The sequence below is a fragment of the Cicer arietinum genome, chromosome 2, assembly GCF_000331145.2.
Source record: "Cicer arietinum cultivar CDC Frontier isolate Library 1 chromosome 2, Cicar.CDCFrontier_v2.0, whole genome shotgun sequence".
NCBI classification, from domain to species: Eukaryota; Viridiplantae; Streptophyta; class Magnoliopsida; order Fabales; family Fabaceae; genus Cicer; species Cicer arietinum.
In genome coordinates this window covers 36,533,435-36,546,361 of record NC_021161.2, presented here as the reverse complement: position 1 = coordinate 36,546,361, position 12,927 = coordinate 36,533,435, and the positions used below count along the sequence as shown (strand labels likewise).

Below are 12,927 nucleotides of genomic sequence, written 5' to 3'. Positions count from 1 at the left end.
AATGAAATCTCGATACTATCGAAAGAATTTTACATATGACACATTTGATAAGGTCTTGTATCGTGTACCCTTTTGATGAGAATTTAAGAGTCAAGCCCTTTAACTCTTTGAAGCGGCCTCACTTTATCCTCACATAGGTAGACTATATCAAAAATACACCTATAATATGTATTTCAACTTGAATTTCCTTCCTCAATTACATGGACATTTTCATGAGAAAATTGGCTTTTAGTATCCTTTTGTTTACGGTATTCTTCTTCTAAACAAAGGTGATTACCCAATTGCTCAAGAGATATGTCATCTTTCTTATGTTTCATGGATTTTTTGAAATCTTTCCACGAAGGTGGAAGTATCTATTATGGAGGATACAGTAATATTTTCATCCATGTGCATCTGATGTTGTTTGTAGTTATTAAGAATATGTTCAATCTCATGCATTTGTTCCATTAGTAATTTATTATCAACCATTTTATAATTACCAAATTGAGAAACAAGAAACATCTTACTTGTAGCGTCTTCTTGCATGTATCTTAACTCTAATTTCTCTCATAGTTCCTTTGCAGAAATGCTACTTTGATATATATCGAACAAAGAAACAGACATACGGTTGAGAATATGGCCCATGTATATATAGTCATCATTGTCCCACTTCTACCTTTCTCTTGTTTTTACTAATGTTTTCACTTCCTTCTCTAGTGATCTTATGGTGTTCAGAACATACACCATCTTCAAAGTTGTAAGAAGGAATTTCATCTTTTTCTACCAACAAATAAAGTTTCATCCATCGAATTTCTCCAACTTCGCAAAATGAGAAGTCATTTCTTTGAGTGATGCAGCCATTGATTGAATATAAAATCGAACCTAAAGATTGTTGGATCTGTGTTGATGAGAATTGTTGCAAGACTTTAATAGTGAAGTTGTTGATGAAGATTATATGTAGAAAATTCCAAAGCGTGTTGTCACACTAGCCTTTAGGTTCAATTCGCCCCCACCAATCGAATGCAAATGAGATAACCAGCAAATTCCCTTCGGAGTACTTTGGAAAACCTTAATATGATTTGCACTATCACACCAAGAGCATCGTTCAATAGTATGTTACAAAAGAATGTTTCCTATTTTTTTCACTCATGCATTAGAGAAGAATAAGATGACTTAGAATATAAGAATGAGTGAGAAAAGTGGATGACAATCTCCAATTTTTTATGTTTTCATTATGTCCAAAGTGACACTATTTATAGAAAAATATGTCACTTGAGAAAGAGGTACAATTCTTGGTTCTATCATTCTGTCTTGCAAAAGGATATATGCATATAACGTTCAATAATTAGCTAAAGAGTTGCAATGGTCTAGTGGTTGATTAGTGCCTCTTTCCGCGCATGACATGTGTTCGAATCCGTATGATGTGCCTTTTCATTTTATTCAACAGCACACGCAAGGATCGAACTCGTGACATTGTTGTTTCACATCTAAAAGAGTTGCGTATTTTCAAAAATAATTGATGTACAAAGAAAGTACAAGCAAAGATCAATTCTGAGATATTAATGTTCCACATCTAAAACAAAACCTCTGAACTAACAACTAAATTATATTAAATAAAATCAATTATAAATATATATTCATTAATATTTTAGAAATATTTCACTATAGAAAGAATTAGCTTATAAAATTTCAAATGTGTTACATACATTTCAGAAGACATGGTTTTGAAAGACAAAATTAAGTTATGAAACGAGTTTGATACCTGATGCAAAAACCAAAGCAATGCATAGAATTGTAAAGGCAATATGGATATGATTGCTACTCGAGCCCAAATTAACTTATGATGTTTATTGATTTACAACTTTGCATTTTTATTTTATTCTTAACTACTTATTATTTAATTGTCATAAACAATTCATCTACTAGTTAGTCTAAATAGTAAATAATTTTAATTAATTTGATACTTAATAACTAATTCATGTGGATGGAAAAACCTTTTATACTATTTATGTGATAAAATACATTTGTTCTAACTAATTCATGTGGATAGAAAAACCTTTTATACTATTCATGTGATAAAATACATTTGTTCTAAGTGTACTTTTGGCATAACAGCCACACTAAAAGCTAACTTGATCATTTTAGTGTCTTGCATGTTTGCATAGTTCATTTTCATATATTTGTTGTTTAAAATAATAACCGATAATTAGTATATTATAATTATTTTTATTTTTATTTAGAAGATATAAAAAAATTAAAATTAACTAATAATAAAAATTTGTTTCATGCATGAATTGTACACTTCAGTGATGTCTTTGATTACTCATTTTTACTAACTGATTTCAGAAAAAACAAAAAGAGCTCGGATACACATTTTTTCACCTATAAGTTGGCGATAGTGAATGACCCTTCATTCACATTTGTGCGTATTTCGTCACAGCTCACCACGTATGCACCAGCCGGGAATCGAACCCGGGTCTGTACCGTGGCAGGGTACTATTCTACCACTAGACCACTGGTGCTGTTGATTATTGGAGCAACTCAACACTTATAATACAAAACGATGCTATTTTTTTGAGTAACTCAAATCATAGTTGATACAGTACTTGATATCTATTTTTTTGTTGAACTCATCGTTGATATCTATACATCAAAATTTAAAATATTAGACAATTTAATATCATTTAGTATGTGCATATTCATAGGCTAAAGCTTAAATTTATAAACTTTTCTTAAATAATAAAAATAAATTGATAGGCTAAAGCTTAAATTTATAATTTAATTTAGATATTAAAGAACATGCATTGTTAGTTTATAATTATTTATTTTAGATTTTTAACACATCAAATAATTGTATAACTTCATTTTTTTTCAATTTTTTTATTTGATGTATTGGCAAATTGTGATTGATAGCGAGGATAAAATGACTTTATATTTATAGTTTGTAATCCTTAATCTCTTTAATTTATACATCCAACAGATTTTTTGGACAAAACACCTAGTACATACTTCAATGGCTTCATACATAAACAAACAAACAAAAAAACTTACATTTTTAATGGTTCTTTTAATTTTCTCAATAAAAAGTAATTGGTTTCTAAATTGTCTTTCTTTCCGACTTATTCCATGAAAATAAAATAAATTATTAAAATATAAAATCTACATAGTTAAATGGTATTTTATGAGTTAGCATTAAATGTAGTAGGATTAGTCACAATTTTATTTATATTTGAGACATAAGGGAGTATGTAATTGTTGAAATACATTTAAGGTTTATAAAAAAATCATACATTATATGGTCTAAGGATTGGTTAGACAATCATTTTGAGGTGCAAGTCTGCATTCAAGAGGTTAATGACATGATGCTTACTTTAATTTTTATTCCTAAGTGTGATGATCCTCTTGAGTCAGCCAATTTCTCTTGATTTCTTTTTGTAATGTTTTTTTTATAAATTGGTCACGAAGATCATTTCTCAACATCTCTGCAGCTTATTGCCTAATCTCATATCACCTCATCAAAGCAACTGTGTTTCTAACAAATGTACAAGCAGCATTGTCCTTTAACACCCCAAATATTTCTCAACATGCAACTCTATTTATATGGTATGTGAAGTACTGAGATTAAACATATAAATCTTATTGTTCAAGTGTTAGTACATTGACATTTTGAATGAAACCCTCTTCTACACACTCAGGACGTGAAGTTCAAAAGTACACCAAATTCTAAAAAGAAACAATTGATTATCTTTATAAAAATAAACAAGATAACTAATTGATATAAAAGGGGGTATGATACTGGGAAAATAAGGGTATTGGAGTTTTTAGTTTGGGAAAGTATATGTGAGTATGGAATTTGATAAATTTTAGAGTGAGAAAGAGCATGGCGAGTTGAAAGAGAGTAGGAGAAAAATATCTATATTTAAACGATTTTTTAAGTCTCATCCAGAAGTTTATTTACATCATTTCATCTGACATATACTTTAAAAGGATCAAACTTAGAAGATAACAAATTTAATTAAGTAAAACTAATATCATTCCAACAAGTATTTTTTTGAGTAAAATAAATCCAATAATTATGCCTGTGTGTAAAAAGCATTATCATTTTCTTTGTACAGATTAATTTATTGATGAAATTTGAAAGGAAAAAACAAATGGAACAGGTCGGCACCAAATTTCTAAATAGGAAGTATCTAGTTTTAGCTCAATACACTAACACAGTTCTAGTTTAATTGATTTTCTTTCCTATTTTAGAAAAAGGATATGGCTAGGGGTGTGAAAAAAACAGTTATTCTCTAGTTTAATTTTTGGCTGTAGTTTTTGCTTTCCCTTCCTTTCATATGGCACAACTAAATCCAGTTTGTTGACTTTAGGCTTGCAAACCTAGTTTCACTTGTGTTGCTAAATGTCCCATACTGTGGCTATTCCACAGGAACATGTGAAGCAAAATTAAATATAGGCAAACTTATATTCAAAAGTATTATTAATATAGGCAAGCTTTTTAAGGTCAGAATAAAGTTCCTGCAAGAGAACATCAAGTTATAATTCAAATTCCAGGTAATACATAGAAATCAGCAGTTAAAGCCACTGATCCAAGCATGTATAAAAAGACCTCTTGAATTAATGAGAGCATTGCTATAACTGTACATTCTATTGGTCAATCTGAATGAATTACTATAAACCTAATTATGAAGACTCAACAACTCTTGCAATTTCTGTGACTGCAAAACTCAACGATCAGCTACCAAAGCTTGGTTATCATTCTCAGAGAAAGCAGCAAGATTGTTATGTGCAGGGATAATTGCTGTCCCACAATCGGAGCCATTACCTTGATCAACCTGGTCATCGGAAGCAGAAAAAAAAAAGGGTAAACAGATGCACATATTAGTATTATACTGGTTAATAGATTATGAATGAAATAAATACATGCTCAGCTGGTACAATAGATAGTTCCGGATGTCTCTTAGAAAGGTCTCTCAAAGCACCCTGCAGAATATACCATTGTCAAAAGGGGAATTGTTGACAATCTAAAAGAAATTGCAATTTCACAGTTGAGCAAATTTGCCCTAATGCAACAATGAAAATACTTGTGTTTCCCTCAGACAAACAATAATTCGCATTTTCAGGCAGGATGAGAGTGGAAGAAAAATAAATTACACTCTGACTGCTTTTAGAAGAAAATAGTTTCACAAGTTCAAAACAATATCAGCAACCCGAGATTTTTATAGATTCACAAACAGTGCAAGAATAGACCAGACATTATACACCAACAGATTCTCTCATTTTGTTGTGAAATTCCTGATATTATTTCTCCCAAGATTCAACTCCACAATGCAGCTGGAAGTGGAAACAGAACCAAGAACGAAAAGGCACAACTTCATGGTCATATGACTCATCATATGCATTGCATTTTTATGCATGTACAGTATCGTTATGGTCTTGTGCAGTCACAGGACATTTCAAAACATCTATAATAGCTAAATATACAGAGCTCTTAAATATTTTCAAACAAGAAAAAACCTAAAATAAATTAACAAAATAAACACTGTTATGAAAAATTAAGCTGAGGTAAAAAAACAAAATTTTCACTGTACTACAACTTCAAATCAGTGATATAACAGTATGTATTTGCAAATTCCAATGTAATGAAGGAACAGGGAAGAGCATGCATGTATTAGTCATGAAATTGGAAGTACACATTAGAGAAAAAAATCACATTTTCCAACAAGAAAAGCATTCAGAGAAAACACTTACCCTATTTGCCCAGAAAAGCCCACAAGCATTGCAAAGTGACCTTGGACCAGATGGCCCTCGCCGCATCATTGGGGTCGATTTAGAGCTTATACCACAATGTGTGCAACTATTTTAACATGCAATTATAATAATGATGGTTAAAGTCTAGTTAGAAACATCCTATGAAGAGAAAAGTGGATACATAGTTATTTCATATTGCAGTTTTCTGGGAAAATAAATGGCTACAATTCTCTAAATGATAAATATATTTTGGCTTTAAGAACGGTAAAACAAAACTCACAAGGTAACTGATTGACTGTCGTCCTGCCCAGAATCCTGGTCTGTACCACAACTATTTGCTCCATCCTGTTTCTTAGATGAAGTAAATTGACCCTTGTTTCGGTGCATCCTACAATTAAAACATCAAAAAATTGAAATTGACAACAACAAATAGAATTTAAGAGCCCCAATAAGAGAAACTAGATAGAGTAGAACAAAGATAACGTGGAATAGTTAGTGAGATGACAAAACATCAGTTTTTTAGTTCATAAAAAATACAATATGAAGTCCTAAAACACATTATTGATGAGAAACATAACTAATATCTGTTGACTTCAAGTCATTTATCAATATAATACATAGTACATACAACTGTCAACTATACATACTGATTACCTATAGTATATGCCTAGCATGTCATAAGGCATTATCGTTCCACCTTTCACTCTATCAAAATATAAATTATTGATGTATCATGCATCCAACGTACTGACGTGGGATGCTGTTACAATTATATTCAGTTCCTTCGTAAATTAAACTTGTGTGACTAGGAGAGGAAGGAAAAACATAAAAGCACTACAGTTACTCTGTTATTTTATTGTTTACTATGGCCAGGAGTCTGGGAGCTTAGAAAACAAGTTATTTGTCGGACAGATTTGAGATCTTTGTATTGATTACAAAATTCTAGAGTTTACTTCATTAGTATCTTTCACACTTCTATTTCCATAAAACAGAAAACACGTTTGGAACATGTTTAGTTATCTTTCATGAAAATGAAAATGCTTACGAAAAATTTGTTAAAAAGGGACCAAATCAGACAGCACAAAGTGGTTTCCATCATTTTTGGAAACCAAAAGTTAAAAACACAGTGGCAACTTTGTAATTATGATAAAAACTATCTGAACCAAGTGACTTGATACAGTATTAGTACCCATACCTAAAGTGATTTGTCAAACAGTTTTTGATGAGTGGTTTCACCATATATGTTTAAAACGTCAGTAAGGAAAATAACAAGAGCCCTTAAAAGCATAGGTTACACGATCAAAAATAGAAAGTTTTCATTGTAAAAGTTCAACTTTAAAGTATTTATAATATGCAAAAACTAAGTTTAAATCTGAAAAAAGGTGTACGTGAGAGGAAGCCCGAACTGAACCCAACACAGTTCTATGTAAACTGAAGGCATTGTTGTTAATTACAGATAGCGGAAAATAGTTGTTTGTTAAAATTCCGCTACTAAAGCCGTTATTTGATAACACTTTATACTAAATAGTGTATCGCGGAGCAATAGCGATTTGATCAAATTGTTCTATGTTATAACTGCTATTTAACAACATTGACTGAAGGTCAAAGCCAAAATAACTATACAGGCAAAACTAAGCCCAAAGCCCAGCCTGCTAACAGATCTAATGTCTAGAACATTGTTCAGTTATATCTTGTTATATAACACCACTCAATTATATTATATCTACGACTTATCAACAAATTAGTTTATAGAAGCAAAGTTGCAAACTCATTCCCAATCATCACTCACATGATGAATCTGACATATAAAGCAGCAAAAACTTTAAGCTTAGAATGCAAACAACTTCCATTTATACTCAAATTTCAAAGAAATATTTCTAATACTCGTAAGTTCATATTACAAACTCCAGAAGGTTAATTATCAGACCTGAGTGCAACTTCTTGACGTACACCATATCTAACTTTCTTTTCAAAGCATCTTTCTTTCCTCTTCTGCCGGAACCTAATTAATGAGGCTGCTCGCTGTGGTAGACTACATTTTGTAGGAAATTCCGTTGAACCCTGCATCAAGGCCACAATAATTAGAAATTTCCGTCCAGTTAAGTGCACTAAACATTGATGACGATATATTATGAAGAAAGCCATTCAAACAGAGTACCACTCAGATCACACACACACCAATTTACCAATTCCTAGGTAGTCTATGATCATTGTCAACCATTTTCAATATATTTACCACCACACACCTCCAAATTTTGTTGACCTAAGCAAGCAAGCACGCCTAGTTAAATAAGTTGGCAAAGTAATCACTACCTTCTTCTACTCACTACTTAGCTTTAAAATTATCTATCATCCAATATCAAAGTATTTACTACCCAAATCTAACATATATACAAATTATCACCATGTTCAAAGGCTGGTGGTAAGAAGTAAGAACACCTTGTATCAGTGACCCATATTAAACGATGATTCTCTAATCTAAGCTACCTAGTAAATGGTTAAGCAATGTTAGTGCAAGTGTGTGTGAGTAGCATTATTCATCAACCATTAGAAAATATACCCTCTGACTTTGTTGAGGCACCGCATCCACACATGTCGTACCAGCTTGAGGTAATTCACATCCACCCAACAGTAACAACACCGATTGAACCTGTACCGTGAAACGAAACGCAGAATTTCATTCTCAAATAATTTAAGAAAATCAGAAGCTGTTTTGTATTTACCCACTGTAATGAAAATTATTTCTTTAATAAAAAAAGTTATAAAAAATGATTTTTATGAGAAACTATTCAAAACAGCTTTTCATTTTACCAGTTTTTAGATTATTTTCGGATTCTGATTTTTCTCAAAATCTATAACAAACATGAAAATTCTAAAAAGTGGTTAATTTAAAAAAAAAATAAGTTATTGTTTTATAAAAATAATCCCTTTACAAACGGGATTTTAAATAAGAAAACAAAAATAATCAAATTTGGTCCATTTAGTAAATGAACAAAAACTTCTAAGTAACAACAATCAAACGTATTCGTTAACATTCTGCTTAGGTCAATTTCAGAAATAATCACAGCATCATAAAAAATTCAATAATAAACAAAACAAAATCGATAATTAAAAATTAATCAACGATTGAGAATCGTGCCTTATCAGGAGTAACAGAATCAAAGACATAAACTTGACCACGAAACGAAAGCGTAAGTTGACTAGAATCATCAAAGCTTTGAAGAGCTAATTCAGAGTTTCCACCGCCGTGACCATACACGGCGTCGGAGGTGCCTTCATCAACAACAACACCGCCGCCGACGCCGCCATCATTTAGACCGTGCGTTTCGTACTGAATGTGGTGGTGACCTTCGATGGTGTTGTCGGGACCGGAACCGTCGTCACTTTCAGCGGTGATGTTCAAGGGGTGAGAGTGACCGTAAATTGATGGTTCCATTGTAGAGTCAAGAGGCTCCGATGCATTACAGAGAAACCCTAACCCTATAAGAGGTTTTGAATTTGATTGAATTTTGAGAGTTCCGTTGAGAGTGAGGGAAAAAGAGAGTGGAAGGTGAAGGCAAATTCTGGAGAAAGACAACGAGGAAATGAAAATTAAAAATGAATTTAAATATACGATTCCTTTTTTAATATTTGTAAAATTAATTTTATTCAAATTTATCTATGTAATAGTACAATTTTTTATATCTCAAATAATAGAAAGACTAAGATCAAATATTGAAAGACTCATTCTAATTAAAATAATTTTATAACTACTAAAACAAAAGAATAAATATAAAATTAAATAAAAAAATTTACTCGAATTTAAATGATAACATATAGTAAAGATCAATTATATTTTCAAATTTTAAAATAAATAAATAAATAAATTATTCTTTATTGTTGGAAACAAAATACCTAACAATGATGATTTTTAGAAAAATTTCCCTTGTACCCCCAAAAAAATTCGAAAATGGCAAAACTACCCTCAATTTTTTTCACCATTTTGTAAATGACTATTATACCGGAAATTTAAATATTTTTTTCACCATTTTGTCACAAACCCAGCCGTAAAACAGATTTCCGGTAACTACCGGAATACTTGAAACAAGATTTCCGGTATAGAGTAAAGTACCGGAAATGTTAAAACTGAGTTTTCCGGTACAGAGTATAGTACCGGAAATGTTTAAACTGACTTTTCCGGTACAGAAGAGAAAATTTGTGTACCGGAAATCTTGGTTGGCAAGTATTCCGATACAGTATTAGGTTCCGGAAATCTTCATTTTTGAGTTTTCCGGTACAGACCATATTTTTTTAATTTCTTTTTAAGTTTTTTAATTTTTTTTAATTTTTTTTAAATGTTAACAGATATGGATAATCCACTACTATTAATGGACAAAACATGCGTCGATACTACAAATATTTTTGACACAGATCAGGTATGAATAAATATATTTAATATTAATATTATAAAAATATATTTTTGTGATTAATTATAATTATTTTATTTCAGATATTTGATTCAAGGGATACTGTTGTGAAATGGGCAAAAGAAATTGGTATAAAAAATAAAGTTACCGTTATTATCAGAAGATCAGATATAGAGACGGGTGAGAAAGGACGGAGAAATAAATTAATATTAGGTTGTGACAAAGGGGGAAAATACAAGTGTGCTGCTAGTTCTATTCGAAGTTCAACAAAAAAATGTGATTGTCCTTTCAAGCTTAGATCAAAACCATTAAAAGATGGTTCAGGATGGATAGTTAAAGTAATTTGTGGAATTCACAACCATGAATTACCTGATACTTTGGAGGGGCATGCATATGTTGGGCGCTTAAATGAAGAAGATAGAAAGCATGTTCATGAATTAACAAAATATAATGTTGCACCGAGACACATATTACTCTCATTGCAAGACCGAGATAAGAGTAATGTTACTAAGATCTCACAAATATATAAACAGAGAAGTATCATTCGATTGCGCGTGAGAGGTAATAGAACAGAGATGCAACATTTATTCAAGTTAATTGAAGATGCAAAATATGTGTGCTGGAATAGAAAGCGTGAAGACTCCGATGTTATGAGAGATATTTTTTGGGCGCATCCAGATTCAGTGAAGTTGTTGAATTTGTTTCCGATTGTGTTGATTATGGACAGTACCTACAAAACCAATAAATACAGAATGCCATTACTTGAAATTGTTGGTATGACATCAACAGAGAAAACATTTGTAGTTGGGTTTGCTTATTTGGAATGTGAGAGGGAAGAAAACTTTTGTTGGGCATTAGAGAGACTAAAAGATTTGTTTGTTACACAAAATAAATTCCCTCAAGTAATTGTGACAGACAGAGATCTTGCGTTAATGAATGCAGTTGGCATTGTGTTTCCACATGCTGTTAATTTACTTTGTCGATTTCATATCGAAAAAAATGTTGGAGCAAAATGCAAGCAATATGTCTTAAAGGATAGACAAGAGTCAATATTGAATATGTGGAAAGACATTATGTATTGTAGTAATGAAAAAGAGTATATGATGCGCTTGCATATGTTTGAACAATCATGTGTTGATACTAAAGTGTTTGTTGATTATGTCAAAGAAACTTGGTTGACTCCACATAAGGAAAGATTTGTTGAAGCATGGACAAATAAAGTGATGCATTTGGGGAACACAACGACTAACAGGTATTTAATATAATTTTATTATATATTGTTGAATTTTACAGGGTTGAGTCGGCTCACTGGAAACTGAAGTTAATGTTAGAAAATAGCATGAGTGATTTGTGTAAATGTTGGGAGGCTATGAACAACATGATAAGGTTACAACATAAAAGAATCAGAGCCTCGTTTCAAAAAAGTTTTTATGATGAAGAGCATGAGCACAGAAATCCATTTTATCAGAGATTGAATACATTTGTATCAACAGAAGCTCAAAGACGTATTGCTGAAGAATACGACAAAGTTGAGTGGGTGGGTACTGACAAATCTATATGTGGGTGTTCTCTGAGAAGGACATACGGATTACCTTGTGCTTGTGAATTGGGACAATATAAATTAATGGGTGAACCAATTCCTCTAGATTCTGTGCATATTCAATGGAGAAAATTAAGCATGGAATGTGAACTCACTCAAGACACAGAAGATGGATCAGAGTTGGATATGTCTACTGAGATGAATGCCTTATGGAAACGCTTTCGATCACTTGATGTTATTGGGAAACGAGTGTTGAAGAGTAAAGTGCGTGAACTTGCTTTTCCAAGTACAAGTTCAATATGTCCACCACCTGAAAAAGTCAAAACCAAAGGAAGAGTGAAGAAGAGTAAGGGTATGAAGCCAGATGGATATGATGTATATCGAGACCCTTCTTACTTTGAGCATGTTAATGCAACATATGGTGAAGATATTGGTTCCCAACCCTCTCAATCAAAGAAGAGACAAGCCTCTCAATCAAAGAAACACCCCTCTCAGTCATCTCATTCTTCAAAAAATTTGTTATTGACACAATTTCCTGATATTATTCAGCCATACATTGATGACATATTTGACGTGGCAGCTGATGGAAATTGTGGTTTTCGCGCTATTGCATTATTGCTTGGTTTCGGTGAAGAGTGTTGGTCTTTGGTCCGCAAGAGATTGGATCAAGAGATTGTTTCTCATGTAACTCCATATGATAGATTGTTCACAGGACGCATTAAAGAAGTAAGAGATTCGTTGATGATATCCGGCTTAGGTGTTCAACCCATGGATAAATGGTTGTCCATGCCTGATATGGGTTACGTGATAGCGACAACATATAATATTATTCTTGTCACGTTCGGTCTGACATTTTCAATGACTTTCTTTCCTATGAGGGGTTCACATTCCGGATCGACAAAAAATGATCGCATTTGTTGTATTGGTTTTGTTAATGGAAATCACTGGGTTCCGGTAATTATTTTCTTATACTTTTTTAAATTTTATTCTGATAATTTTGTCTTATATTTTGTTAATTTATTTAATTTTTGCAGTTAAAGATGAAAGATGGATTTCCAATGCCAGACATTGCACCAGGTTGGAAGCAATATCGTACCAATGAAGCAACTTCTTGGGCAATAGCATACACAGGCCGTCTACAACACTGGGGGTATTTATTAGGCCGGTTGTCACGTGTTACCCAAAATCCACCTACGGAACCCGTAGAGGCAATGTCTTTAGATGAACCTTAATGTTTTAAAATTGATACAA

General features: G+C 32.2%; 2 protein-coding genes and 2 non-coding genes across 4 annotated transcripts; 1 reads left to right on the top strand and 3 right to left on the bottom strand.

Moving 5' to 3' along the window:
* Positions 1–2,337: 2,337 nt before the first annotated feature.
* LOC113785545 (small nucleolar RNA snoR114) lies at positions 2,338–2,422 on the bottom strand. Its single transcript, XR_003471671.1, has one exon. It is a non-coding gene; the product is annotated as a small nucleolar RNA snoR114 (small nucleolar RNA).
* Positions 2,423–2,430: 8 nt separating this feature from the next.
* On the bottom strand, positions 2,431–2,501 carry TRNAG-GCC (transfer RNA glycine (anticodon GCC)). The gene has a single exon. It is a non-coding gene; the product is annotated as a tRNA-Gly (tRNA).
* A 1,940-nt stretch (positions 2,502–4,441) lies between these two features.
* Positions 4,442–9,307, bottom strand: LOC101506693 (GATA transcription factor 25). Its single transcript, XM_004490399.4, has 7 exons — positions 8,870–9,307; positions 8,291–8,380; positions 7,658–7,791; positions 6,011–6,118; positions 5,731–5,836; positions 4,903–4,962; positions 4,442–4,814 (listed from the first exon to the last, which is right to left on the bottom strand). The coding sequence occupies exons 1-7, from the start codon at positions 9,164–9,166 to the stop codon at positions 4,707–4,709; spliced, it is 903 nt and encodes a 300-aa protein (XP_004490456.1). The 5' UTR covers positions 9,167–9,307; the 3' UTR covers positions 4,442–4,706.
* Positions 9,308–11,194: 1,887 nt separating this feature from the next.
* LOC140919431 (uncharacterized) lies at positions 11,195–12,908 on the top strand. Its single transcript, XM_073365444.1, has 3 exons — positions 11,195–11,283; positions 11,430–12,630; positions 12,711–12,908. Exons 1-3 carry the CDS (start codon positions 11,195–11,197, stop codon positions 12,906–12,908), a joined length of 1,488 nt encoding a protein of 495 aa, XP_073221545.1.
* The last annotated feature ends 19 nt before the right edge of the window (positions 12,909–12,927 follow it).